The 23,134-nt window shown below is 47.6% G+C and overlaps 1 protein-coding gene across 3 annotated transcripts in view; it reads left to right on the forward strand.

Moving 5' to 3' along the window:
* Positions 1 to 23,134, forward strand: part of PLB1 (phospholipase B1) — a 142,741-nt gene that overhangs the window by 54,251 nt on the left and 65,356 nt on the right. For all 3 annotated transcript variants that reach the window (XM_084792749.1, XM_084792750.1, XM_084792751.1), the window contains 8 exons: positions 538 to 613; positions 1,595 to 1,693; positions 2,857 to 2,913; positions 8,788 to 8,859; positions 10,285 to 10,359; positions 12,415 to 12,478; positions 20,348 to 20,406; positions 22,368 to 22,441. In XM_084792749.1, coding sequence (XP_084648875.1) covers positions 538 to 613; positions 1,595 to 1,693; positions 2,857 to 2,913; positions 8,788 to 8,859; positions 10,285 to 10,359; positions 12,415 to 12,478; positions 20,348 to 20,406; positions 22,368 to 22,441 — 576 coding nt within the window. The remainder of the gene's footprint in view (positions 1 to 537; positions 614 to 1,594; positions 1,694 to 2,856; positions 2,914 to 8,787; positions 8,860 to 10,284; positions 10,360 to 12,414; positions 12,479 to 20,347; positions 20,407 to 22,367; positions 22,442 to 23,134) is intronic.

A 23,134-nucleotide genomic window follows, 5' to 3' on the forward strand; every position in this document is an offset into this window, starting at 1 on the left:
TATTTCTATGTCATCTTGACACAAGCTAGAGTCATCTGAGAGCAGGGAACCCTAACTGAGAAAATGCTTCCATAAGATGGGCCTGTAGGCAGGCAAGCCTGTAGGGGCATTTCCTTACTCAGTGATTATTGGGGGAGGGCCCAGCCTGCTGTGGTTGAGAATACTCCTGAGCACCCCTGAGTGCTATTAAAAAAAAAAAAAAAAAAGAGCAAGCTAAGCAAGCCATGAGGAACCAGCCAGTAAGCAACCCTCCTCTGTTGCCTCTGCATCAGCTCCTGCCTCCACGTTCCCTCCCAGTTTGAATTTCTGCCTTGGCCTCCCTCGGCGGACTGTGATCCCGAGTATATAGGCTGCATAAACCCTCACTAACAGCCCTCATGCACACCCCCACCCTTCACGCTCACCATCTGCCTCTCTTCTCCTGCAGCCTCTCAGGCTGCACGCAACCTCCCCTTCCTGTTGAGCAACTCTCCCACCACCCCCATAGCCCTAGCCCACCAGGAGAACCTATCACGCTTTGCTCACTTTCACCCGCAGCCCTGCACCAGAGCTTTGCAGTTGTTCAGAGGAGGCAACCAAGTTGTCCAAGGCTGTCATGCAGTGGTCCTACCAGGTGAGCGTCTCTTGGAACTTAGGCTGCTGGCTCACGGGAGAGTTGGGGGCTGGGGGGATGGGAGGAATTAGGGAAGCGGGGGTAGGGGGAGGGAGGGCAGGGGGGCACAAGAAGGGGTGCATGGGGATGTGGAGGACAGGGATGGTGGTGGGCACCAAGAGCTAAGCCAGCTGCGGTAAGACTTGACTGGATTCAGGACTGCTGGGAGCCAATGAGAGGTAACGTCATAGTACTTCCTGTGATGAATCCATCGGTTATAATAAGGGGGAAGCAGAGCATGTGTGGGAGTGGGGGAGGGGCCGTGCTGACAATGGCTAAGTGAGGAGTTCTGCCAGTTAGTTCTGAAATGTTTGGTGTTTTGTTTGCTGCCATTGTTGCTGGCGTTGCTACGTGTGTGTGTGGTTTGTTTCACCCAGAGGGTGCCTGTATGAAGGCAAGCCGTGACTCCTCCCGAAGCCGTATGTTTTAGTTGACCAAAGAGGCCACATAGGTGACGTGGGCTCAGGAAAAGGCACCATTCTTACATATGAGCTGGTAAGCAGCTCAAAATACAGTGTCTCCTGAAGTGTGTTAACACGATTTGCATTCAACAAAGTTGTAAGTGCAGTTGTGTGACACTGTCTACTCTCCAGATGACTGAGTTTACGGGGAATGGTTGCTAAGGGCATGTGCCTTTGCAGACCTAGCCCTCCGAGGGGAACATGGCTCCTCCATGGCACGCAGGGCACGCAGAGTTCGCAGAGAAGCGTCTCCAGCTCTCTGTCTGGGATGCCCTGGTGCTGCGGCTTCAGAGATGAGTAAAAACCCAATTTCATTTCTCAAGAACCCCAAAATGTAAGGCAAGGCGGGGAGGGGAGGCTTCTAAGCAGCACATGGTTGTATACCATGCATGGAGATGGTTGAGTGAGAGGTCCTGGTGCACTCAACAACCCTAGCTGGCTCGGGCTCGTGAACCCCACATGCACTCTCTTCTCCCTTCAGGAATCCTGGGAGAATCTCCTGGCCTCTAGCAAGTTCAACAAGCACGAGTCCTTTGCAGTGGTTTTCCAGCCTTTCTTCTATGAGGTAGAACCAGCCTCGGTGAGTGAGCTATGTGAGGCATCAAGAGTATGAACTGTTGACAGTGAGGAAGTCTGGGCCACACACACACCTGCCGCCCGCCTCATCCCGCCCCTCCTCCACAGAAGCCCCAGCCTCTGGTGAATGCCAGGTGTACACTCCCAGAGATAATACCAAAGTAGTCTCTCTCCTGCCCTTTCTCATGCAGTCTCCTCACAGGGTCTCACAGCCCCAGGAGAACTCTGAGAGGCAGGGCAGCTCCAAAGTGGACAGCGGGGACCCAGGGCTGACAGCCTGGCCTATAAAGCCCTGCTCTGGAATGGGCCAACCCTGTGAGCTCAGACAAGTGGTTTGACTTCTCCATGCCTTGGTTTCTCATTTGTGAAACAAGGACGGTTATTGAAATCGCATCCTTCTAGAGGTGATAGCAGGATCCCATGAGCTAACTCGTGGGGAAAATCTCAGGGCCTGGGGCTTGGAAAGACCTGGGTACCCCCTGCCTCTGTGATTACTGAGGTTGGTGTTTTCAAGGCCAGCACTTCTAGCATTTTCCTGTGTGCGCCCCTCTGCCTCCATCCCTAGAGAAGGGTGTTTACATCTTTCTCCCCAAGATTACTGGCCAAGGGGCTACATGGATTGTATAGCACTGAGGGAGGGACATGCCTGCTAACCAGAGTTTCTGCAGCCTCTGAGCCTTCAGGGCTATAGCTGAGAACAGCTCTCAGCTGCTACCTGTGAGCATCACTGCGCTGCCCCTAAGACTTAGTTGCTGTTTAAGGCAGCTCATGCCTTACTGCCTCATTCAGGCCACAGCTGAGTCACATCTCTGTCACCCTGCTGTTCTGAGTTCAGTTTTAGAGGCTCCATAACAATGCAGAGCAAGCAGAGATCCACGGTGCTCCTGCCAGCCCTGACCTCCAAATGCTCACCCTAGACAGTGTTCCTGTAAATGTACAACTCATTGTTGAGGGAGGGCTAGGGGACAGAGCCCTTTCCACATGGATCAATCAGTATGTACCTTGGTCTCTCTGTCTCTCTCTCTCTCTGTCTCTCTGTCTCTCTCTCTCTCTCTCTGTCTCTCTCTCTCTCTCTCTCTCTCTCTCTCTCTCTCTCTCTGTGTGTGTGTGTGTGTGTGTGTGTGTGTGTGTATAACACAGAGTCCCTTCTTGCCTCATCTCTTCCAGAAGAGGTCCTCACCCCACGATCCCACAACACTCGCCCTCAGGATCTGGAACAGTATGGTGAGTGTGGAGATGTGAGGCCCATGCCAGCCTGTGGGCTGACTCACAAAGGGACAGCCACTGCCGTTGCTTCTCTCTGCTAACTGCACCAAGGAAGAGGTGTGGGACACCAGTGGGGATGCTGGACAAGCTCAGTGCCCAGAAGCTTGACCCACCACTGGCAGGACCTTCTGGAGAATTTCCATCCTACTTTTCCCAGAGGCAGAGCCATGTCCCTAGAGATTGAGTGATTGACTTGCTTTAAGTGTCACCTCAGGGCTCAGGCTCCTCCGAAGTTCCCACTCACTTTCCTCACTTGGGTCGCACCATGCAGGTCTAAAGGCCTGTGTGGTATCTAGAGCCAGCATGGTCTTCAGAGAGATGACCTGGACTCAAATTAGATCCTTTGTTTCATGACTGCATCAATTCAGGGTGTCAGCTCCCCCCAAACACAAATCACTCAGTCAGTGTATCTTGCTTCAGGGTATCTCAGTGTGTTGATCTCTGTAGGGTGACAATGATAGGCTTTCTTAGGTCCCCCAATGCTCCCCAGGGCCTTTGGGATTATTAGTGGATGGAAGGTACCCCCAAAGCTTGATACTCTTCAAGGGTGTTGGAGAGCTTCTGCCATTATTTCTCCCATTGGTGCTGCTGGATTTAGAATCCCAGCCATAAAAATTGGCTTTTCTTCTTATTTGGATTAGAAATGCTTCACTCTTGGTGGTGGCTCACACCATTAATCCCAGTGCTTGGGAGGCAGAGGCAGGCAGATATCTGAGTTCAAGGCCAACCTGGTCTACAGAGAGTTCTAGAACAGCTAAGGCTACACAGAGAATCCTTGTCTTGGAAAAAACCACACACACACACACACACACACACACACACACACACAAATTATTTTTGTTGCTACTTCATAACTGTACTTTTGTTCCTGTTACAAACTGGAATATAAATAGTTTTTGGAGATAGAGGTTTACTAAAGGAGTCACAACCCACAGATTGAGAGGCACTGCTAGCCTTTTTCCCACGAGGGGTGGAGAACAGACCCCAGGCTCCCTAGTGGGGGCCCGTCCTCCTGCCACCTTCTCTCAGGGCAATACCATTGACTGTGCCAGCTCAGCCAAACCTTGGGCCTCTGTCTACTCTACCATGGGACTTTATTCTGCCCTGCCTAGTGCTAGAGGAGACAAGAGACACCAAGTGTGGCCTCTGTCTTCATGGAGTTCAAGGTATAGCTGGGAAGGGACCGGTCACTAGAATAAGGGCACATGGCAACTTGGACAGCAGGGATGTGCCGTCAGTTCCCCAAATGTAGGATGGACCACAAGGTCAGGAGGGACCCTGAGGACGGGATTAGAAGTCACTTTGAGGTGGTATATAGGAAGAGGGCAGGGCAGGCATCCTTGGCAAGAGGCCTTTTGTGAGCAAAGGGTATAGGGATAATGAGCCAAGTACAGCCGCAAATGGCCAAGAGGGAGGCTGGCTGATCCAAGAGAAACTGTGGGGACAGCAGGGGATTGGGGGGGCAGGGGGATGGAGGGGGCGGGGGCCAGAGAACAGATAAGTCCTGGAATGTGAGAGGAACATCTGCCTAGAGCACGGGAGGGTTAGGTTCCTTTCCCTTTCTCCTTTGATCCCGTGGTTGACTGTCCTCAGTGTTGGCAGCAGGGATGGCAATAACCACCTTTATCAGGTGGCCACGTGATATAGCCCCATGCTACTGACCCAGTTCTGCCTAACCCGCTCAAGGGTCACACGGAGCTAGCACCTACAGGGAAGCAGAAGGTTTCTCCTTCAAGATCAAGGGCCTGGGGCACAGCAAGTGTCACCAGGACTCTGCAGACGGGAAGTCACCTGTCTATCAGGACTTGTCCAAAACACCCACAAGCCCCTAGTTCCCCGATAAATCCCTCAAGGCCCGTACAGCCCAAGAAAGGAGAGAGGAGTCCCCCAAGTGTGTCAGCTCCCCAGTTTCCTCGCTGGCAGCACACCAGGCCACCCACAACTCTGCTGGAAGCCACCCACAGCTCCTGCAGGCTTGAATCTGCCCGTGAATGATTAGGAATGTGACAGGTTAGGGCGAGGCAAAGGGTGTCAGAGAGTGGTTCTGGCTCTGGTCCCACCTCTGGTTGTTTCCTGGTATAAGTCACATTTTTTTCTCCCTCTGTCAAAAGAATATGGTGACCTTCAGCTAGTCTCAGAGGGCTTGTGGAAGAATGGGCACCTATGGCCGCCCTCCACACCTTTGAGTTCTGTGTTCCCATTAGAAGGCGGGGAAGGCCGGGGCCCTGGTTTGAAGTGTTTAGCTTACCTAAGACCACTGAGGTCAGTGCCATATTCACAAACATGGAGCCTTAGGGGGAGGGCTTTCTTGCTAGGTAAGGAGCAGAGAGGGGGGTCTGAGGAGCTGTTGTGATCTCCGGGACCTCCTCTGCATCTCCTGACCACCCAGGACACATCTGTGTTGGAAGGAGTCTCTGCTGTACAGCCCACAAAGTCATGTGCAGCTGTACACGGGCCACATCAGCAACATCTGCCTTCCCTGCCCTCACACAGTGAGTGTGAGCTCTGTGTGCCAGACATAAGGCAGAGGTGACAAGCAGTTTTATCTGCACATACCTAGACTAAAATTTTCCCAGGTGTATGATTCCCCCCTAACCCCAGCTCTGGCTGTAGCTTGCACCCCTACGCAAAGCTGAAGAGGCGCTGGTGTTTGGGCAGAACTCAGTCTCTCTGGGCCCTTTCTGTTGCTTCCTCAGCAAATTCTGAAAATTCTTGTATAGTGGTAGTGAAGGGACACACCCTTGGGGACATTAAATGTCAGCTCCTTCCAGAAATCCTAACGCCCTATATGAAACCTCACGAGAAGATGCTACCAGGTGGGGGAAGGAACTTGGGAAGTGTTCATACTTCAGAACTCTTTTCAGATTTTTTTTTAACGTTATTGCATTTATTTAAGGAGGGGGGGAGCAGACATTGTGTTATGGTGCACATGGGAAGCCAGAGGACTCAGAGGCCTGCTGGACTCATATCTGGGTCAGTGGCCAGTACCTTTACCTGCTCAACCATGGTTTTTTGTTTTGTTTTGTTTTTTGTTTTTTTAATTTATTATTTATTTATTATCATGTATACAGTGCACTGCCTGCATGTATACCCGCAAGCCAGAAGAGGGCATCAGATCCCATTATAGATTGTTGTGATCCACCATGTGGTTGCTGGGAATTGAACTCAGGACCTCTGGAGGAGTAGTCAGTGCCCTTAACCTCTGTGCCATCTCTCTAGCCCTTGTTTGTTTGTTTGTTTGTTTGATTGTTTGTTTAAGATCGCTCTCATCCATCCACAGGCTCTGGCTAGTTTCAAGGTGGCAGAGCAGTGCGGAGGAAACAAAGTAAGAAAGGGACCAGAAGATGGAGGAAAAGCCAGGATGAGGCCAAGGGCAGATGTCCCTGGGGGAAAATAGTGCCTTTGTGTACAGCACTGGGTGACAGGAGGAAGGCGGCTTCTTTGGAGTAACTGGGATTTCTGTCTTCTCTGAGGATTCAGGGTCAGAACATGTGTAAGAAAACTGGGAAACTAATACAGGAACACTTAATCCAAGAACTTAAGGTTTGCTGTTGCTTTTGCCCTGTGACGTGGTCTTACTCTGTAACCAGGCTGTCCTCAAACTCAATCCCGTCCTCAGCCGCAGCCTCCTAAATGTTAAATTACAAGCATGTGTCACCATGCCTATTTTAAGATAAAGTTCTCAACAGAAGCAGATTGATTGGTCAAACCTATAGATTCTCCTCTGAGGTCCTTGAAATATTTTTCAATACTCTGTTGTGCTCATTCCCTTAGAATTAGATTTGATTTTCCCCCCCATATTCTCTTGTGGATTCTCCCTTTCTTGAAAGACTGAGGAGGAGAAGAATGCTTTGCAGATGGCCATCTGACCCTGGCCAGTAGCCAGGCCCTCTGTGCTCTGCCTGTGTGAACAGCCTGGGTCACATTTCTAGGAGTGGCCACTGTCAAAATAAAACTGAAAGGAGATTGAGAGTTTTGAGAGCCCTGTTCCTCTCCCCGGCCTGGAGCCACAGACTGCCACTCCTCCAGAAGTGACAGTAATTACACCCCTTATCTGACACTCCTTACCTTGGCTCAGAACAAGCCACCAGTCCCTGGACATTCCATTGGTTCCTGGCATCTGGAAGCACAAACACAGGGTTAGATCTTGAGGGGGACTTGAGGTCTTCATGGTTTGTTTGTGTGACAGACACAGGAGTGTCCAAGCCAGTGACCGCCTACACCCCTGTCACAGTGTTAGTAAGATGAGAGGCAAAGTTGCCAACAGAGCCTAGCACTCTGGGTGTGGCAAGGCTGAGAGGAAAGCATAAGGCTCCCAAACAGGAGTGCAAGGTGTGTGCAAAAGACACTCCGATCTCTCTAAGCCACTGTGCACGTCCACTGGTTCTCTCCTCTCTCTCTCTCTCTCTCTCTCTCTCTCTCTCTCTCTCTCTCTCTCTCTCTCTCTCTCCTCTCTCTCTCTTCTCTCCTCTCTCTCCTCTCTCCCTCCTGTCTCCCCTCACTATTCCCTCTCTTTCATCCAAGCTGGCCTTGAACTTGATATATAAGGGAGAATGACCTGGAGTTCCTGCAGCCCCTGCCTCCACCTCCAAAGTGCCACTACACAAGGACTTTATTCAGTGCTGGAAATCAAGCCCAGGGCTGCAAGCATACCAGCCAAGCTCTCCCCTGAGATGCATTGCCAGTCTGTAAACAGTTTTTAAAATGAGTAGAGTACTTGCCTAGCGTATAGAAGGCCCTGTTCTTGATCCCCAGCATGGAAACAAACAAACAAACAAACAAACCCTCCTTCTAATTCTTCAGCTGCTTTCATTCCCCCTCCTCCACTGCTTTTGCTGAAGTCTTGCTGGCTCCACTGCTGTTGCTCTCAGCACCATTTGTGTGTTGTTAGGTGGCCTTTGTGGTTGTGGTGTTATGTCGTTAATCCTCAAGTCAGTTGCTAGACAGCCTTGTTGTCTGTGAGGGTGGGGCACCAAGCTGTACTCTCTGTCACTCCATCTCTGTAGCCCAGCTAAAGACTGGGGCCTGTTGGCTTCCTGTGAAGCTGTATAAACATCAATCCAGAGTTTTGGGTGTTATGTTTTAGTGTAGATTAGTGGTTCTCAACCTGTGGGTTGGGACCCCCTTGGGGGTCACATATCAGATCTCCTGCATATCAAATATTTCCATTACGATTCCCAGCGGTAGCAAAATCACAATTATGAAGTAGCAACAAAATAATCTTATAGTTGGGAGTCACCACTGCATGAGTAGCTGTATTAAAGGGTAGAGGCATTAGGAAGGTTTCGAACCACTCATGTGGATGTAGCTATAAGAAGGAAGAAGCCGGGAAAAAACACATATTTTTCACATACAGCCTCAGGCTTGCCCTTCCTCCTTGCCTCTGCTGCCCTAGATATAGAAATCTTCATCAGTGAGCCAGCCAAGAGCTGGGCACCGAGGGGGAGGATGTGATAAGCACCCTAGGGTGATCATGAAGCCATGTGAGCTGCTGCAGGATATCTGGTTGGATTTAGAATACCAGGTGTCTGTCAGTCTGTCAGTCTGTCAGTCCAGTAGAGGCTGCTCTACTGGAAAGGTGGCCTAGAAAGTCCTGCCAATGAAAAAAATCAAAACCCAAAAAACCCACTAACCCTCACATGGTGATATTCAAATGAGAGAGCAGCCTAGGACAGAGCTGCAAAGCCCCCCCCCCCCCCCAAGCGGTTGCTGACCCAAGAGTCAAACTTTGAGAGACTTCCTGGTCGGTGGGGGTGGGGACACACTTCAGGAGGACCTTCGAAGGTTACCTGCATGAGGCTTCTCTGTTTCAGCTGTCACTTTCGTTTCTAGATGGAACCAGTGGGTCACAAAGATGAGCCACTAGATGCAACAGACAGAAAGATGATGAAATGTCCCTCTCAGGTAGGAGACACTGGACTGGGTGAGGCGGGATGTGGGTGACCATATGGAATTGGCTGAAAAGTGGCATCTTACTGAGATGTTGGGCCCCTGAGAGTCTTGGGTCTGTTGTTCTGGGCCTGAGCATAGGTTGCATGTGTGGCTGTCCTAAAACATGTTCCTGTGGACTGAGAGCAGTTCTAGCAGAATGAAGGCCTTCCATTCCTGTAGAAGTCACAGCTCACCTGGCCTCTAGCTATGGTCCCACTCATCTTCCTAGGGCCCTGGCCTTGTGGCCAACATGCCACTTCCAGGCTTTTCTCTACCTCAGGAGGCAGAGCTGATGAGATCCTAAGAGGACTTGAAGAGTGTATCCTACGCATGTGCCCAACATGTAATAGATACATAGGTAATCTTTCCACATGGATGAGGAAATAACCAAACATCAGTGATGGAAACTCCTTCTTTCATGGAATGCTAGTTGATTTTTTAAAATCATTTTTTAAAATTTTTTTTGGCTTTCTTGATGAATTAATAAGCTTATCGTGAGTACACAATAAGGAGGAATAATTCGCCCTTTTCCTTCTTCGCTATGGCTTTAAGAAGCCTAAAATGAGGTCGTGATGAACCTGGTGATGCAGACCTCAATGCTGGCTTGTAAATGGGCCATTTCAAAGCTTCAGGGAGCTTCTTCAGAGGGCCGACGGGCGACAATAAGAAAAGGACCAGGGAAAGGTTTGCCTTCATCGAGAAGATGATATGTGTAAGAACACAACGTTAGAATCCAGCCACTGCCCAGGCCACAGCACCCACAACAGCATTTTCCACCCCACCCCCCACCCCCGCCAATCTGCTCACATCCAGCCCAGGCCACAGCACCCACAGCAGCATTTTCCACCCCCTCACAGAAACAGGCACCTACTGAGTGCCTCATTACAGGCCTGTGGGGCTAGGGTCTCTTACCTGGAAGGTGGATTTAGGCTAAGGTGTATTGATCACCACATGTCCTGTTGCCCAGCTCGCTCCCTGGCTTCTGTGTGGCTTACAGGTTTATACTGTGAAATCTTCCCCCATTCTCATCCTGTCACTTGGGCTCTGTACCTCTCCTCAGAGATCTCACCATGCTGTTTCTCTCTGGTGCCTGGGCCTGAACTGTCCACAGAGCCCATGCCATTGTGTTTCTGTCTACTTGTCTGTGGCCCTCAAAACATTTTCATTAAACTCCTTACTCCCCAATAATCCTCTTCAGTGCCTCTGGTGAACCCCACACCTCCTCTGAAACCTTTCAACATGAATCTGAAGTCTTTGTGGCTTATACAAGGATTGCAAGGATGCCTCTCAATGCAACAGAGAGAGATGGTGATGAACTGTCCATGTCAATGATGACAAGCTTGATTATTATGGGATGGAGAGCTCTGGGCCATGCTTACATGTTACCTTTCTCTGCAGGAGAGCCCCTATCTGTTCACCTACAGAAATAGCAACTACCAGGCCAAACTGATGAGACCCATAGGAAAGCTTCAGGTAAGAAAAGGACACACTTGAATCTTTGTAACTGGCTCCTTTGGCTCTCTGTGTCCTGAAACTCCATTTGCCTCTGGGCACACTGAAAGCTTAAAAGTTGTGGAAGCTTGCAACAGGTACCTGAAATTCAGCCAGGGCAGGCTGGGGGAGGGGAAGCGACCTGGAGCATGTGTGTGACGTTCCCTTGGTGGCCTGGATCAACACCATCCTCAGGCCTCTCTCAGTGGCCCACCCACAGTGTCATGAGGTGTTGGGACTTCATGGCACTGTGACAAGATACCCCAGACCCTTCCCAAATCTCTGGCTAGTCCTTGAGCCTTTAATTGAAGGGGAAGAAAAGCTTGTCAGAGTAGGAGATGTGAATTGAACTCTGGAACCAGTTTGGGGACCGGATAGCCTTAAAGTGGATGGATGCACGCTGTTCACCTGTCACTTGCATCTTGATTATGGCTTATCTCCTCCATTGCCTTCAGGTTCTTCCTGCCAAGATTAGAGAGGGCAGTCTGCACCCCTCGGGGACTCAGGCACCTAAAGCTTGACGGCTTTGTTCTCAGAGAGCCAGGCAAAAGTAGATAAAGATGAGTTTGCCCTTCTCTTTCTTCACTCCAAGTGGTAGCCTGACTCCTACTCTAAGAGGCCCGAGGTAAAAGATTCTTTACTTTCTAATGGACACTGTATTTTCTAATATCATAGCTATATCTAGAAGGAAGCAGACACAGAGAGATGGAGCCGCTGGATCTACATTCAAATCCAGATTCTTCCATGTCCTGGCTCTGTGTCGTTAAGCAAGGCTCTTCTTCACCTCCCTGTGCCTTTGGTTTTCATTTAGGAGATAGTGACTGTAAATGACTTTAATGGCCTTGCCACATAGAGCTGTAAAATGCCTTAAGAAATAAAAAGCACGCATTCCAGAGTCTGGCACTCAGCGAATCCTACCAAGTCTTGGTGCTGTTTTCTATGTATTGCTTTTTTCCCTCAGGATACATTACTAAGTCTCTTCTACACCTCTAGAAGGCAACCTCAGAGGGGCAAGGGCTGAGGGTCAGTGCCCAGGAGTGAGCTGCTGGGGGACTAAGAGGATGGGCAGGTGGGTTCCAGACATGAGACTTAACGACACAAATAAAATATGCTGCTGAGCCAAAAGAGCACACTCTGGTACAGAAACAGGCATCCCAGGCAGTGTGTACATGCACTGAAAATAACAACGGGAATTCAGTTTGTGTTGTGTCTTATGGGATCACAGAGGAAGAAAAGCCAACTCAGAAAGTTAAAGACAACTTTCCTAGAGTACTCATGGCCTCAGGTCTGAAGAGACTAGGAAGTGAGCCTGCTGGATAGAAGTGCGAGCAAACAAGAGAGAGAGAGAGAGAGAGAGAGAGAGAGAGAGAGAGAGAGAGAGAGAGAGAGAGAGGAGAGAAGAATAGGGGGAGCAGCTTAAACAGAGGTGCAGAGGGGTGGGAGCGTATGAAGACCTTGGTCAAGGACAGACTACAGTAGGGCATATTGGGATCAGTGGGTTTTATGCTTGAGGTTGGTATATGGTAGCCATTTATTTGTTCAATCAGCAAATAGTACTAATCTTCTGTGATGCTTGGCACCATTCTCAACCTTAGGGTCACAGTAATAAATGGCGTGGACAGAACAGCCTGGCTTCACTAAGGGTTTAGGCAGGGCAGGGTCACAGTTGTGTCTCCCTGAGAGATGAGGAGAGGACAAGAGAGGGGAGGGGAGGAGGGGAGGGGGCAGGGGAGGGGAGAGGAGGGGAGAGGAGAGGTCAGGCCATGCAGCCTGGAGGCGCTGACACTGTTGAGGGTTACAACATTCCAAGCAAGAGTATTGAAGGCTTGAACTCAGGTGGAAGAGGAGACAGCCCTGAGGAGGAGACAGATTGGAGCAGTATGTTGTAGACCGTGAGCTAGGAGGTTGAAAGAGAGATCTTACCAAACACCAGAGTTCTATTCCATTTCAATTATAAGCGGTCTTTTCGAATATATAGGCCCCACTTCCCACCCATCCTCTATTCCACTTCTTACTTCCTTGTGTGTCTCTTTCCAGGTGAGAGAAGGAACAGTATTCAGCTGTTCTGACACGCACCCCTCGGACACAGTCCCCACAACAGGTACACGGCTAATGTGTTCAGTGAGTTTCGACTCAATTTAAGATGTGAAATTTAAGTCAGAGCAGCCTTCAGATGCCAAGGATTCCCAAGACGTGAGTTCAAGAAGGGCGAGAGGGCCCAGGACAGTCTTTATGGCTCTGCAGGGGGCCCTAAGGTCATGTTTATGCTCGATTACTCTTTAACTAAAATATGAGCCATCGTTATCAGAAAGCACGTAGTGGGCATTGACCCCATTTTAGGCCATGTTGTGCAAGGAGCCTAAGGGTTGTTGAGTGCAGTGTCCTGTCTTTTGAAAAATACTTTTAAACAGAAAGCAAAATTGGACAGCTTGTACTTCTTACCCAAGGAATGTACAGAGAGTGTTCAAGAGCTACATAGAGCGAGGGGGCCCCGCAGACCATAAATGTGCCATTCCCATTCTCTCTCTGTGTCTCTTTCCTTTTCTTCCTCTTCCTTCCTTCCTCCCTTCTTTCCTTCCTTCATTTCTCCCTTCCTTTCTCTCAAGACATGGCTTCTCTATGTAGCTCTGGCTATCTTGGAACTCACTCACGGTGTGGACGAGGCTGGCCTTGAACTCACAGAGATCCACCTGCCCCTGCTTCCCAAGCATTGGGGTCAAAGATGTGCACCATCACAGCTGGCTTCACTATCTTTCTAAAATGTTGCTGAGCTCTGAAGATGAGACTCATGGAATGTTCTAGACAGTCGTTAACAATCTTCCTGAAGAGGAAGCTACTTGAGTGCTGCAGCTTTCTTTGCAGGCGAAGCAGCTTGGGAAATGGTGTCTGTACATATGGAAAGGGACATGAAGGTCACTGTGGGACCCGGTGATTCAGAACCTTAGCTAAGACGTTGGTGCTGTAGGTCCCCATGCTTGGCAGTGGAGGATAACTAGATATGCGCATTTCTCAGTTCACTTGTGGTGAGTCTCTCCTACAAGCCATTCAGGAGTCTCTGTCCTGGCTGATGTATTTTAACCTCTGACCGAGATCACTGAAAAGAGACAATGAAGTTTGGAGAAGTCACAATACCTATAAGGATCCCTTATATCCACAGCAACATTGTGTCCTTGTGTTGTGAGCAAAGCAAATATGTAACTTGCCTTTCACTGGCATCTTGGCTTCGCACATGCAGATTAAGTCATATCATTGTCAAGTGAGTTAAAAGATCTCATTGCTGGGTGGTAGTGGCAAGGCATTCCTGTAGACCCAGCACTTGGGAGGCAGAGGCAGATAGAGCTCTCTGAGTTCGAGGCCAGTCTGGTCTACAGAGTGAGTTTCTGGACAGCCAGGGCTACACAGAAAAAACCCTGTCTAAAACCAAAAACAAAAACAGAACAAAAACTTACCAGAGTCTAGATACAAAATTTATTCTTCAAAGCTGTAATGTAACAAAACAGGGGATAGTATTCCACCTGTTACCTTTTATTGTAACAAAACACCTGAGTGAGGGACCTTAAAAGGAATTTAAGGCCTAATTAAGCCCTATGATTTTAGAGCCTCATATCCAATATTAGATAACCTATCTGTGTGGTCTCTGGTGATGCCCCCTGTGGCAACATTAAAACATGGTAGAGAAACGGGAGGAGTGCTGCTTTTACTCTGGCTGGCTTCACTCCACTGCTGCTGTCCTTGGTGGCTGTCCCATGGTACTGGCATCTCCAAAACTGCTGGGGTCCCTTGCCACAACTGGGCTGCACTTTCACCAACAGCCTGTCATAGGTTCTATTTCTGGTGCCAAGCCTCAACTCTGCATGACCCTTTCATTTCTGGGCCTTTGACTGCCACTGAGGTTGCACCTTCACCACTGACCTCTTCTGACCTCTCACAGTGCCAAGTGTCAGCTGTTTTCCATGACCCACCCCTTCATGCCTTTAAAACCAGCACCACCTGGTGACTCTTACATATTACCAAGTCCAGCTACCAACACAAGATACAACTGTGACTACCTCTTGAACACAGGGTCTCAGTGCTGTCAGGAAATACTCCCCAGAAGATTTCATCTCAGTGATTCTGGCCTCTTCTTAATCACTGCTGATTTCTCAGCTCAGCTAACCAGCTTCAAGTGTCCCAGTAACACAAAGATTTTGCTTCAGTAGCCTGGTATTTTGTTAATCATGGCTGATTTTTCAGCCCCAGCAAACCAGAACCACAGAATCTTACATCAAAATAGCAAATAGCCCTGATAGTGTCTTTAACATTCCCTATGAAATGTCACAAGCCAGGTCTCTACCATCTGCACTGCTCTCAACACTTGTATCTTCCCAGCTCCTACAGAACATCCCACTGAGCTCTCAACACTCAATGGTTTTCTAGCCCAAAGTCCCAAAGTCCTTCCACAGTCTTCCCAAAATATGGTCAGGTCTGGTTTGGTTTGGTTTGGGTTGGGTTTGTTGTTGTTGTTGTCGTTTGGTTTTTCAAGACAGGGTTTCTCTGTGTAGCCTTGGCTGTCCTGGGCTCACTTTTGTAGACCAGGTTGGCATCAAACTCACAGAATTCCACTTGCCTCTGCCTCCCAAGTGCTGGGATTAAAGGCATGCGCCACTATGCCTGGCCCACATGGTCAGGTCTGTGACAGCAGTACACCACTATGTTGGTACCAATTTGTCTTAGTTAGGGTTTCTGTTGCTGCAGTGAAACTCCGTGACCAAAAAAGCAAGTTGGGGAGGAAAGGGTTCCTTTGAAACACCCACTGTCAAGAAAACTAATTCCACTTCCAAGACCAGCATCAACTGGGGTTGCACCCCAGCCCCCAGTGACCTTATTACCTCGCAGTAGGCCTATCTCTTACATGTCTACCTCCTTCCTACCACCGTATTGAGAACCAAGCCTCCAGAACTTGAGTCTTTGGAGAACCAAACCACATCCAAAGCCCACAGAAGTGCTACAGATCTTACACAAAGAGGAGTTTAGTCTTTAGACTTCTTGTTCCTGTGTTTGGTGACACTGCATTCCTATCCATCTGTTTACTGGGTGGACTTTAACAGCAGAAAGTGATGATTGTCTTTATATGTGTGCCTCCCTGCAGTAAAAACCCTTATTCTAATACATAGAGAGAGGTATATGTGAAGAGATAGTGCATATATCTAGATAGAGTATCAGTTTGAAGGGTTTAATAGCCATGGTCTAATCTTATCACTGCGAAAAGAAGATCTGTATTTTGCAATCTCCCTAAATTGTGTTTCTGTCATGGCAACCATCCATTAGAATGTATCTTCACATCTAAGAACCAGATAAAGTACAGACTCTTCCTTACTCCCTGACCCTAGTGACTGTTGTGTTTATCAGCTCTTGAAGAATTCCAGAGCAAATCTCAAGACTTTATGATCTGAGATATCTCAGTGATAGGCACTGTTTAGGTAAACAGATAGCTAGGTTGATCCAAGCTTCCACTGAGCTGACCAAATTGCCTAGGAGTGAAACACGCATACTCGTCCAGTGAAATTCACACTCATTTAGGATGTTGGGGCGGACCTCTGCATCCCCTGAAAAGTATTATTCAGGAAAATGATCACAGAGAAGTGGGCAATACGGGAAGACACACTTCGTTTTGGAGCCACTGATCTATACCTGAAGTGTTTCCATGTTGAGGAGGAGGAGGAAGAGGAAGAGAAGAAGAAGAAGAAAAGGATAAGGAAAGAGGAGGAGAAGGAAGAGGAAGAAGAGAAGATGAAGGAAAGAGGAGGAGGAAAAAGTAGTAGTAGTAGTAGTAGTAGTAGTAGTAGTAGTAGTAGTAGAAGAAGAAGAAGAAGAAGAAGAAGAAGAAGAAGAAGAAGAAGAAGAAGAAGAAGAAGAAGCAGCCCAGCAAAGGACCACATTACTATTTTCCTTTTACTGTTATTTGATGTTTCTGTAAGTTCTTCCCCTCTCCTGAAGACCATGTATGTGGTTTCTAATTGAAACGATACACATCCTGGTAGAGCTGGCCATCTTCTTACATCCCCACTGGCTTAGCAACTAGGAGGAACTACTAAATACTAAGCAGCTTTGAATTACTGAGAATTTCAAATTCATCCAATGAATTCTCAGAGTTGAGATGTAAACTAGGTCATGGTACCACCACTCAAATGTCTTTTACTAAGCCTATGGCGTAAAAATAACAATTTTGCCTTCCAAATTATTTTAAAAACCCTTTTTATAGTAACTTTCCCTCAATCCACAGATGCACAGATCAAAATTGGTGTTATGAAATACGATACTGCCTGTCATCACAGGTCATGGTCCCTGGTGCCCTGGGTACCTATTTGTATCGCATACCAGAGCTTGTGGGTGATGAACCCTCACCTGTCCATCTATGGGACTTTGGGGAATGAGATGTAGAAAGTTAGTGCAAGTGATTTTTTAATAGCCAATAAGCATTTGGAATTCAATAAAGAATAAAGGCTCGCAAGGTCTCCCTCCCAGTCCGTACACATGTAGGATTTGCAAAGAGTTTTATGGCTTTATAAACATTGATGAAATGTTGATACTGGCTGGCCCTCCTGATGACTGTAAGAGTCTACTGGGGTCTACTGATGACTTAAAGGTTTGTTTTGCTCTTTTCAAAAATGAGTGGTATTGAGGAGTGATAGGGGATGTGGCTCATTGATTCTGCTGGAGTCTTTCTAAACTCTCAATAGCCTACCATCAGCAGGAAGTGTTGCCCCATGGGGACTAATAGCCTGCCTGGCCCTCAGTGCATCCAGTCCACTGGTCAAATTCAATTTCTTCCACAAGAGGCTCATTTATCTAAGTGTTTTCCTCTCTCAATATTTTTTTTAATTACAGATAATATGTTTAAACAAAAATGAAGAGTTGATGAAGGAACCACTAAAAGAATCAAGTAGAACTTTTAAAAATGAAAATAGGACTATGGAAATTGTGACCCTAATTAATATGTAAAAATAGAGTAATTGGCATTGGGACCTCTATTGATAGGTCAAACAACATAGACAAGGTGAGGAGAAAATGAGAGGAGTGGACAGGACAGTAGATCTGAGGACATTATTTTGAAGTCAGCATCCTTTGAGGTATAACAAATGAGAAAGTCCAACAGAAAAGTCAATGGAGTCAGCCTTCTGTATCCATAGTTTCCATGGCAGCAGAGTCAGACAATAATGTCTCAAAAATGCTTACGGGGGGAAATCCCATCTATAATGAACTTACAGGCTTTATTTTTTATTACTCCCTAAACAATTCATTGTAATTTTTGAGATAAAATAATTATATCATTTCTTCTTTCTCTTCTCTCTTCAAACCTTCCCATGTACCCCTCCTTGCTCCCAAAGTTTTTTTATTCAAAGCTTTGAAACCTGTTAAGACTACCATCACAGACCCATAGCTTTTACTTCTAGCTACTATGTTTTATTAATATGTTTATAATGAATACATAGTAACAATCAGTACTTTTCAGGTGCTGGGTGGCCTTTCAATACATGGATACAATATATAACAATCAAATCCAGGAAACTGGCATATACATCACCTCAGACCTGTGTCATCTCTTAGTGAGGTTAATACATTCCTTGTACTCCCTCTACGTGCAAGGTGCCCATTTACCCATAAACACTTAGATTAAAATCACCAAAGGCAGAAATGGAGCTGCAGTCGAATGGCAGCAAATTACCATCGTTGTGGCAATCTTTTCATGAAATTCTTAAAACTGGAGGGCAAATGGGTTGGGAAGGCCTGGCTAACAAGGAGAGCACACTGGCTTCTTAGGTTTTAGATTTCAGCATTGCGTGGCTCAAGCTGTTGGGCTACAGGAGCCTGGCACTGCAGCCTGATGAGCACTGCCCCTGAGGATAGCTTTTCACGGGCTAAGGCCATTCCTCGTCTTTGGTCACTGCTCACTGCTCATAACACGGCACCAGAGCCTAGATGGCCTTTTGATAAGGGTTCTTCAGAAATGCCCACGAGCTAATGCTGAGTGTTAAACTTCTTTCGAGGTAGTAAACAGTTCATCCCAGATAGCATTATCTAATCAGCCCACATAAATGTAATCTTATCTTGAAATAGTTGTCTCTCCAAAGACAGCAATGGCTAAAGTGGTTTTGTTTTTCCCTACATTTCCAGGCTGTGTCTTTTTCATATGCAATGGCATTAATAAGCCTCAAACCAAGGTCTACAGAGTAGTAAGCCAAAGAAATGCATGCCTTCTAGCTTCACAGTGGAATCTTAGATAAATCAACTCCTCCCAGCAAGCCTTGCAGCATGTCTACTCTCTCTTGCTAAATCCTACAGAGCGGCCAATGAGAGAATCTCACTGCAGAAACACACACACACACACACACACACACACACACACACACACACACACAGGAGCAAGGGAGAACTGTATATGTGTACATATATTGTTTCTTTTCTATCCAACCAAATTTAAGAGATAAGTATGGGCTGTTGGAGCTGCTTTTTTTTTTTTATATGTTTTAGATATTATTTTGCATGCACATGTATGAGTAGGGGCACATGCTGTACCCTGGAAGTCAGAGGACATCTTACAGGGGCTCTCCCTGCCCACACTGTAGATCTTGGGAACAAAACCTGAGACTTTAGGTGTAGTGGCAGGAGCTTTTACCCCCTGAGCCATCTTGAGGACCCTGCACTGCCCTGTTTTGTTGTGTTTGTTTTTTGAGACAGGGTTTCTTTATGCAGCCTTGGCTGTCTTTGCCTCTCTCTCTGTAGACCAGGCTAGATTCAACCTCACAGAGATCTGCCTGCCTCTGCCTCCCGAGTGCTGGGATTAAAGGTATGCCTGGCTTTGTTCTGCCTTTCCCCGCCCCCTCAATCTATAAAAAATGTTGAAGCTTTGGAGGCAAATCTGTCCGTCCGTCTCCTTCAGGTTTTACCAACTCCAAATACTTTGCTTAGCCTTTGCATACCAGTCAGCGTTGAGAGAACTCACTCTTACAGCCCTAAAAATATAGTGATTGACTGTCATCACCACAAGCTAAAATAAATCACTCCGGAGTTGGGGAAGGGGCTCTTATTTTCTGGTTGTTTTTTTTTTTTTTTTTTTTTTTTTTTTTTGCCTCCTCCCCCTACCCACCCTCCAGCCTGATTTCTTTGGGAAAAGGTCATTTAAAGTTTCCATGCTTAGCCCTGTAGGCGTGTGTTAATGTGTGCAGCTGGGTTTGTGATTTGATATTGTTCTTCTAACCACAAGAGTAGCAGGGGAAGGCTGGGAAAGGCCACGTAGGCTATAATCACGTAGAAGGGGTTTGTGTGTGTGTGTGTGTGTGTGTGTGTGTGTGTGTGTGTGTGTGTGTGTGTGTTGAATTCAAGGCATGACGATGGGGGAGGGAAGGCTCTAAAGAAAGACACTTAGTGGCTCTAGAATGGGGCTTTGCAATGGCAACCACAGTTGTGTGAGCCAATTTGTACCTAGACATGGAAGGGAACAATAGAAACGGACAACTGTCCTTGGCTTCAAAGTAAAAAGTATTCCTCAGTAGTTCTTAAAATGTGGTACCCAGACAGGATAGGGGACAGCCACAGTGCCTGAGAAGTAGACATGTAAATTCTTAGGCTCAATACAGGCTTGCTGAATCTGAAGCTCTTGGGAGTTTGGGGGTCACCTGAGATTTAACAAGCTCTTCAGGCAATTCCAGTACACCGCCCAATTTGAGGAGCACTAATCTACGTGTTCTCACAGATGCATGTGTGTTAGCATCCATCTTGTCCGAGGAGGCATCAGGGACTTTCCCTCCCCAGGCAGCTGCCATTTCTGGTGTGAGAGTGGTCGAAAAGCCTGAGTTGGCTGCTGGCGGGAGTGAGGTGTGCCCTGAGAAAGAAGACTAAGCATCTCGCCACTTTCCTGAGGCACAAGGGAACTGGGTCCAAAGTCTTCCTCAAACCCCCATTTTCCACTCACCCCAGGTTTGCTTTTTAGTTCACAGGCTGAGGCCAGCGGACATCAAGGTAATCGGAGCACTGGGTGACTCTCTCACGGTAGGTGACCTCAACTGAAGAAGGGGTAGGAGAGGAGATTTTGTCCGTGCTTCTGAGACAGGGTCTCATGTCATGTAGCTCAGGCTGGCCTCTAATTCACTATGTTGCTGAGGTTGGCCCTGAATGCCTGATCTTCCTGTGTCTGCCTCCCTGGGGTTACAGATGTGGGCTGCCCTGTCCAGCTAGGAAATGAGATTTTAGTGAACATAAAAACAGGGACCTTGAAAGTTGAGGTTTTACTCTTAGCCTGTTTCTGGTGCTGCTCCTCAAACCCTCCCTGTTGCCCCTGCCTGGCATCTAGCATGCCTTGCCCAACACCTAGCATGCCTTGGCCGCATCTAGCATGCCTTGCCCAGCATGCCTTGCCTGCATCTAGCATGCCTTGCCCAGCATCTAGCATGCCTTGCCCAGCATGCCTTGCCTGCATCTAGCATGCCTTGCCCAGCATCTAGCATGCCTTGCCTGGCATGATTTTCACTCCAACCTCTACAATTCCTGCCTCAATGCTGGGATGAAAAGAAAACAGAAAGTAGCAGGTACCCTGAGGGAACATGAGCGACAAAATTAAGTTAGACAGCCCGTGCCTATAGTGGGACAGCGTCTCCTGCCGTGGCCATCTCCAAAGACGTAGCTAGTCCTCTGTCTCTGTGGAAAAGCTGAGAACTACTCAGACAGGCATAGAGACGATGAGCTAGGAGCAAGTGCTGGTGGGCATGGAGGAGGCTGTAAGAAACAAGAGTCAGTAGAAGAAGCAGAGGCCCCAGAGACGGACAAATGCACTTCTGTAGCTGCCCCACGGTGACACCCCAAATCTCTTAGAGTGTATAGAATGTACACTTCTAAAAAACAGAATCAAGTTCATAGAGTGCCTGAGGGGGTCGGCCCTCAGAGGTTTCAGAAAAACAAGTCTCTCTTTAAGCTTACTCCTGGAGTCCAGCTGTTATGCCCAGCTGCTGTCCCCCTCACCAGTTAACAGGCAGCATCTCCAGGTTTGAGCTCTCCAAGGAGCAGAAACCTGGCCACAATTGTGTCCTAGTCACAGTGAAGGTAGCTCACTCCATAGCCCATGACAAAAATCCTGTGAGGTCTGACACTCCTCACATCCAACCAATGAGGAAAGTCACTCAGCTTGTGAGTATAAAAGCCAGGCCCAGAACTTAGGGCCCAGACTGTTAGGTCTAATGTTAGAAGTTTCCTCCATGAGACCCTAGCTGTTCCTTATCCCAAAGGTCCTACTGTGCATAACCCCCTGGGACAACAGGCTGATCCTTGGCATCTTACCTAAGCTGTGATTCTCAGCCACTTCCCACTGAGTGAGGTCTGGTACCCACCCTCCCACACCCCACCTCTATGGTCTCCTGGAAGATGCTGACAGGACAGGAAGCCACAGAGACTCACACAGGTGCTCAGGACTTCCTGGGGAGGCAGCACATGTGACATGGTGACGATTAGGTTCCAAACTGTAGTGTATATAACCCAAGAATTTCTGTTGGAGTCTAGAACTCCCATGGTTCCTGGGAGGAGAGGCCCTGAACACATCTCACTGCTGTTTCTTACCTGCGTGAGTGTGGGATGTGATGACGGGAAAGGCTTAGCATATGTTTCTTTTGATTGTACATTTTACAGCTTTCAAAAACGAACACAGCACCTTCAAGTATGTGCTTTTGAAAAATACATGCTATAGGCTTACGTTTCTCCCAGTTGCTGTCCAGGCAGGGTTTCCCTGCAGGAGATACAGCTGTAGATGGTACTAGGCTCATCTGGGAAGGGCAGAAGGGCAGAAGGGCGGAAGGGCGGAAGGGCGGAAGGGCGGAAGTATATCCATAGGAGGTTCCATCTGGATTCTAGAACTTTCCTAGGTGTCCTGCCCAGGATAAGGGCATGGGCCTTCAAACAGGTGGACAGCTGCGGCTCCTGAGGAAACGCAGGAACACCCACCCACTATTTGCTTTCTCTTTCAGGCAGGCAATGGGGCTGGGTCCAAGCCTGGGAATGTCTTGGATGTCCTAACTCAATACCGAGGCCTGTCCTGGAGGTGAGTGAGGCACAGAAGGCTCTTGAGCCTTCTAGAAAACAGTACCTCAAGTAGGCGATGAGCTGTCCAGTTCTTTTTATAACAAACTTCTAAATTCAATTTACTGGCCCTCCAAAGACTACGATCCCTATGTGTCACGACCCCTCCAGTAGAGTCTGTGTGACAAACATTACCACAGAACCCAGGCGACGACCCTTAGCAAGGGAGAGCTTCCTAAAACAGGTCTGATGTTCTTGCCAGGAGTAACTAATTACAGTCCCCCTCCTTTTTTCTCTTATCACTCACTCATTGTTTTGAGAACATTCTGAATGTTTTCTCTTTCCGTCTTTGTTTTTATTTTCCTTATCAAAGAACTTTTCAAAGGTAACTGAGTTGCTAGATGACCCTTGACTTGAAACTACAGCCAAGGGTCATTCAGTCAAGTTTACCACTAAGTTCCATTCCACTTGTTAATAAAAGCATGACTAAACATTAGTTACCAATAAATAGTTTATATTATAACTTACAAATAAGTTTTGAGAGATAGTGGCAGATGAACTTAAAAAAAAAAAACAAAAACTGTCTTGACTCACTGATGTTTGATGTAATAAAAAACATTGACCTTTGATAAAGAGAGCACATACACTGATACTAGTCTAATGACTTATAAGTGATTGTTCAAGATTGATGACACCATAATTACATTATATCCTG

Source organism: Acomys minous (assembly GCF_964271855.1).
Source record: "Acomys minous genome assembly, chromosome: 8".
NCBI lineage: Eukaryota > Metazoa > Chordata > Mammalia > Rodentia > Muridae > Acomys > Acomys minous.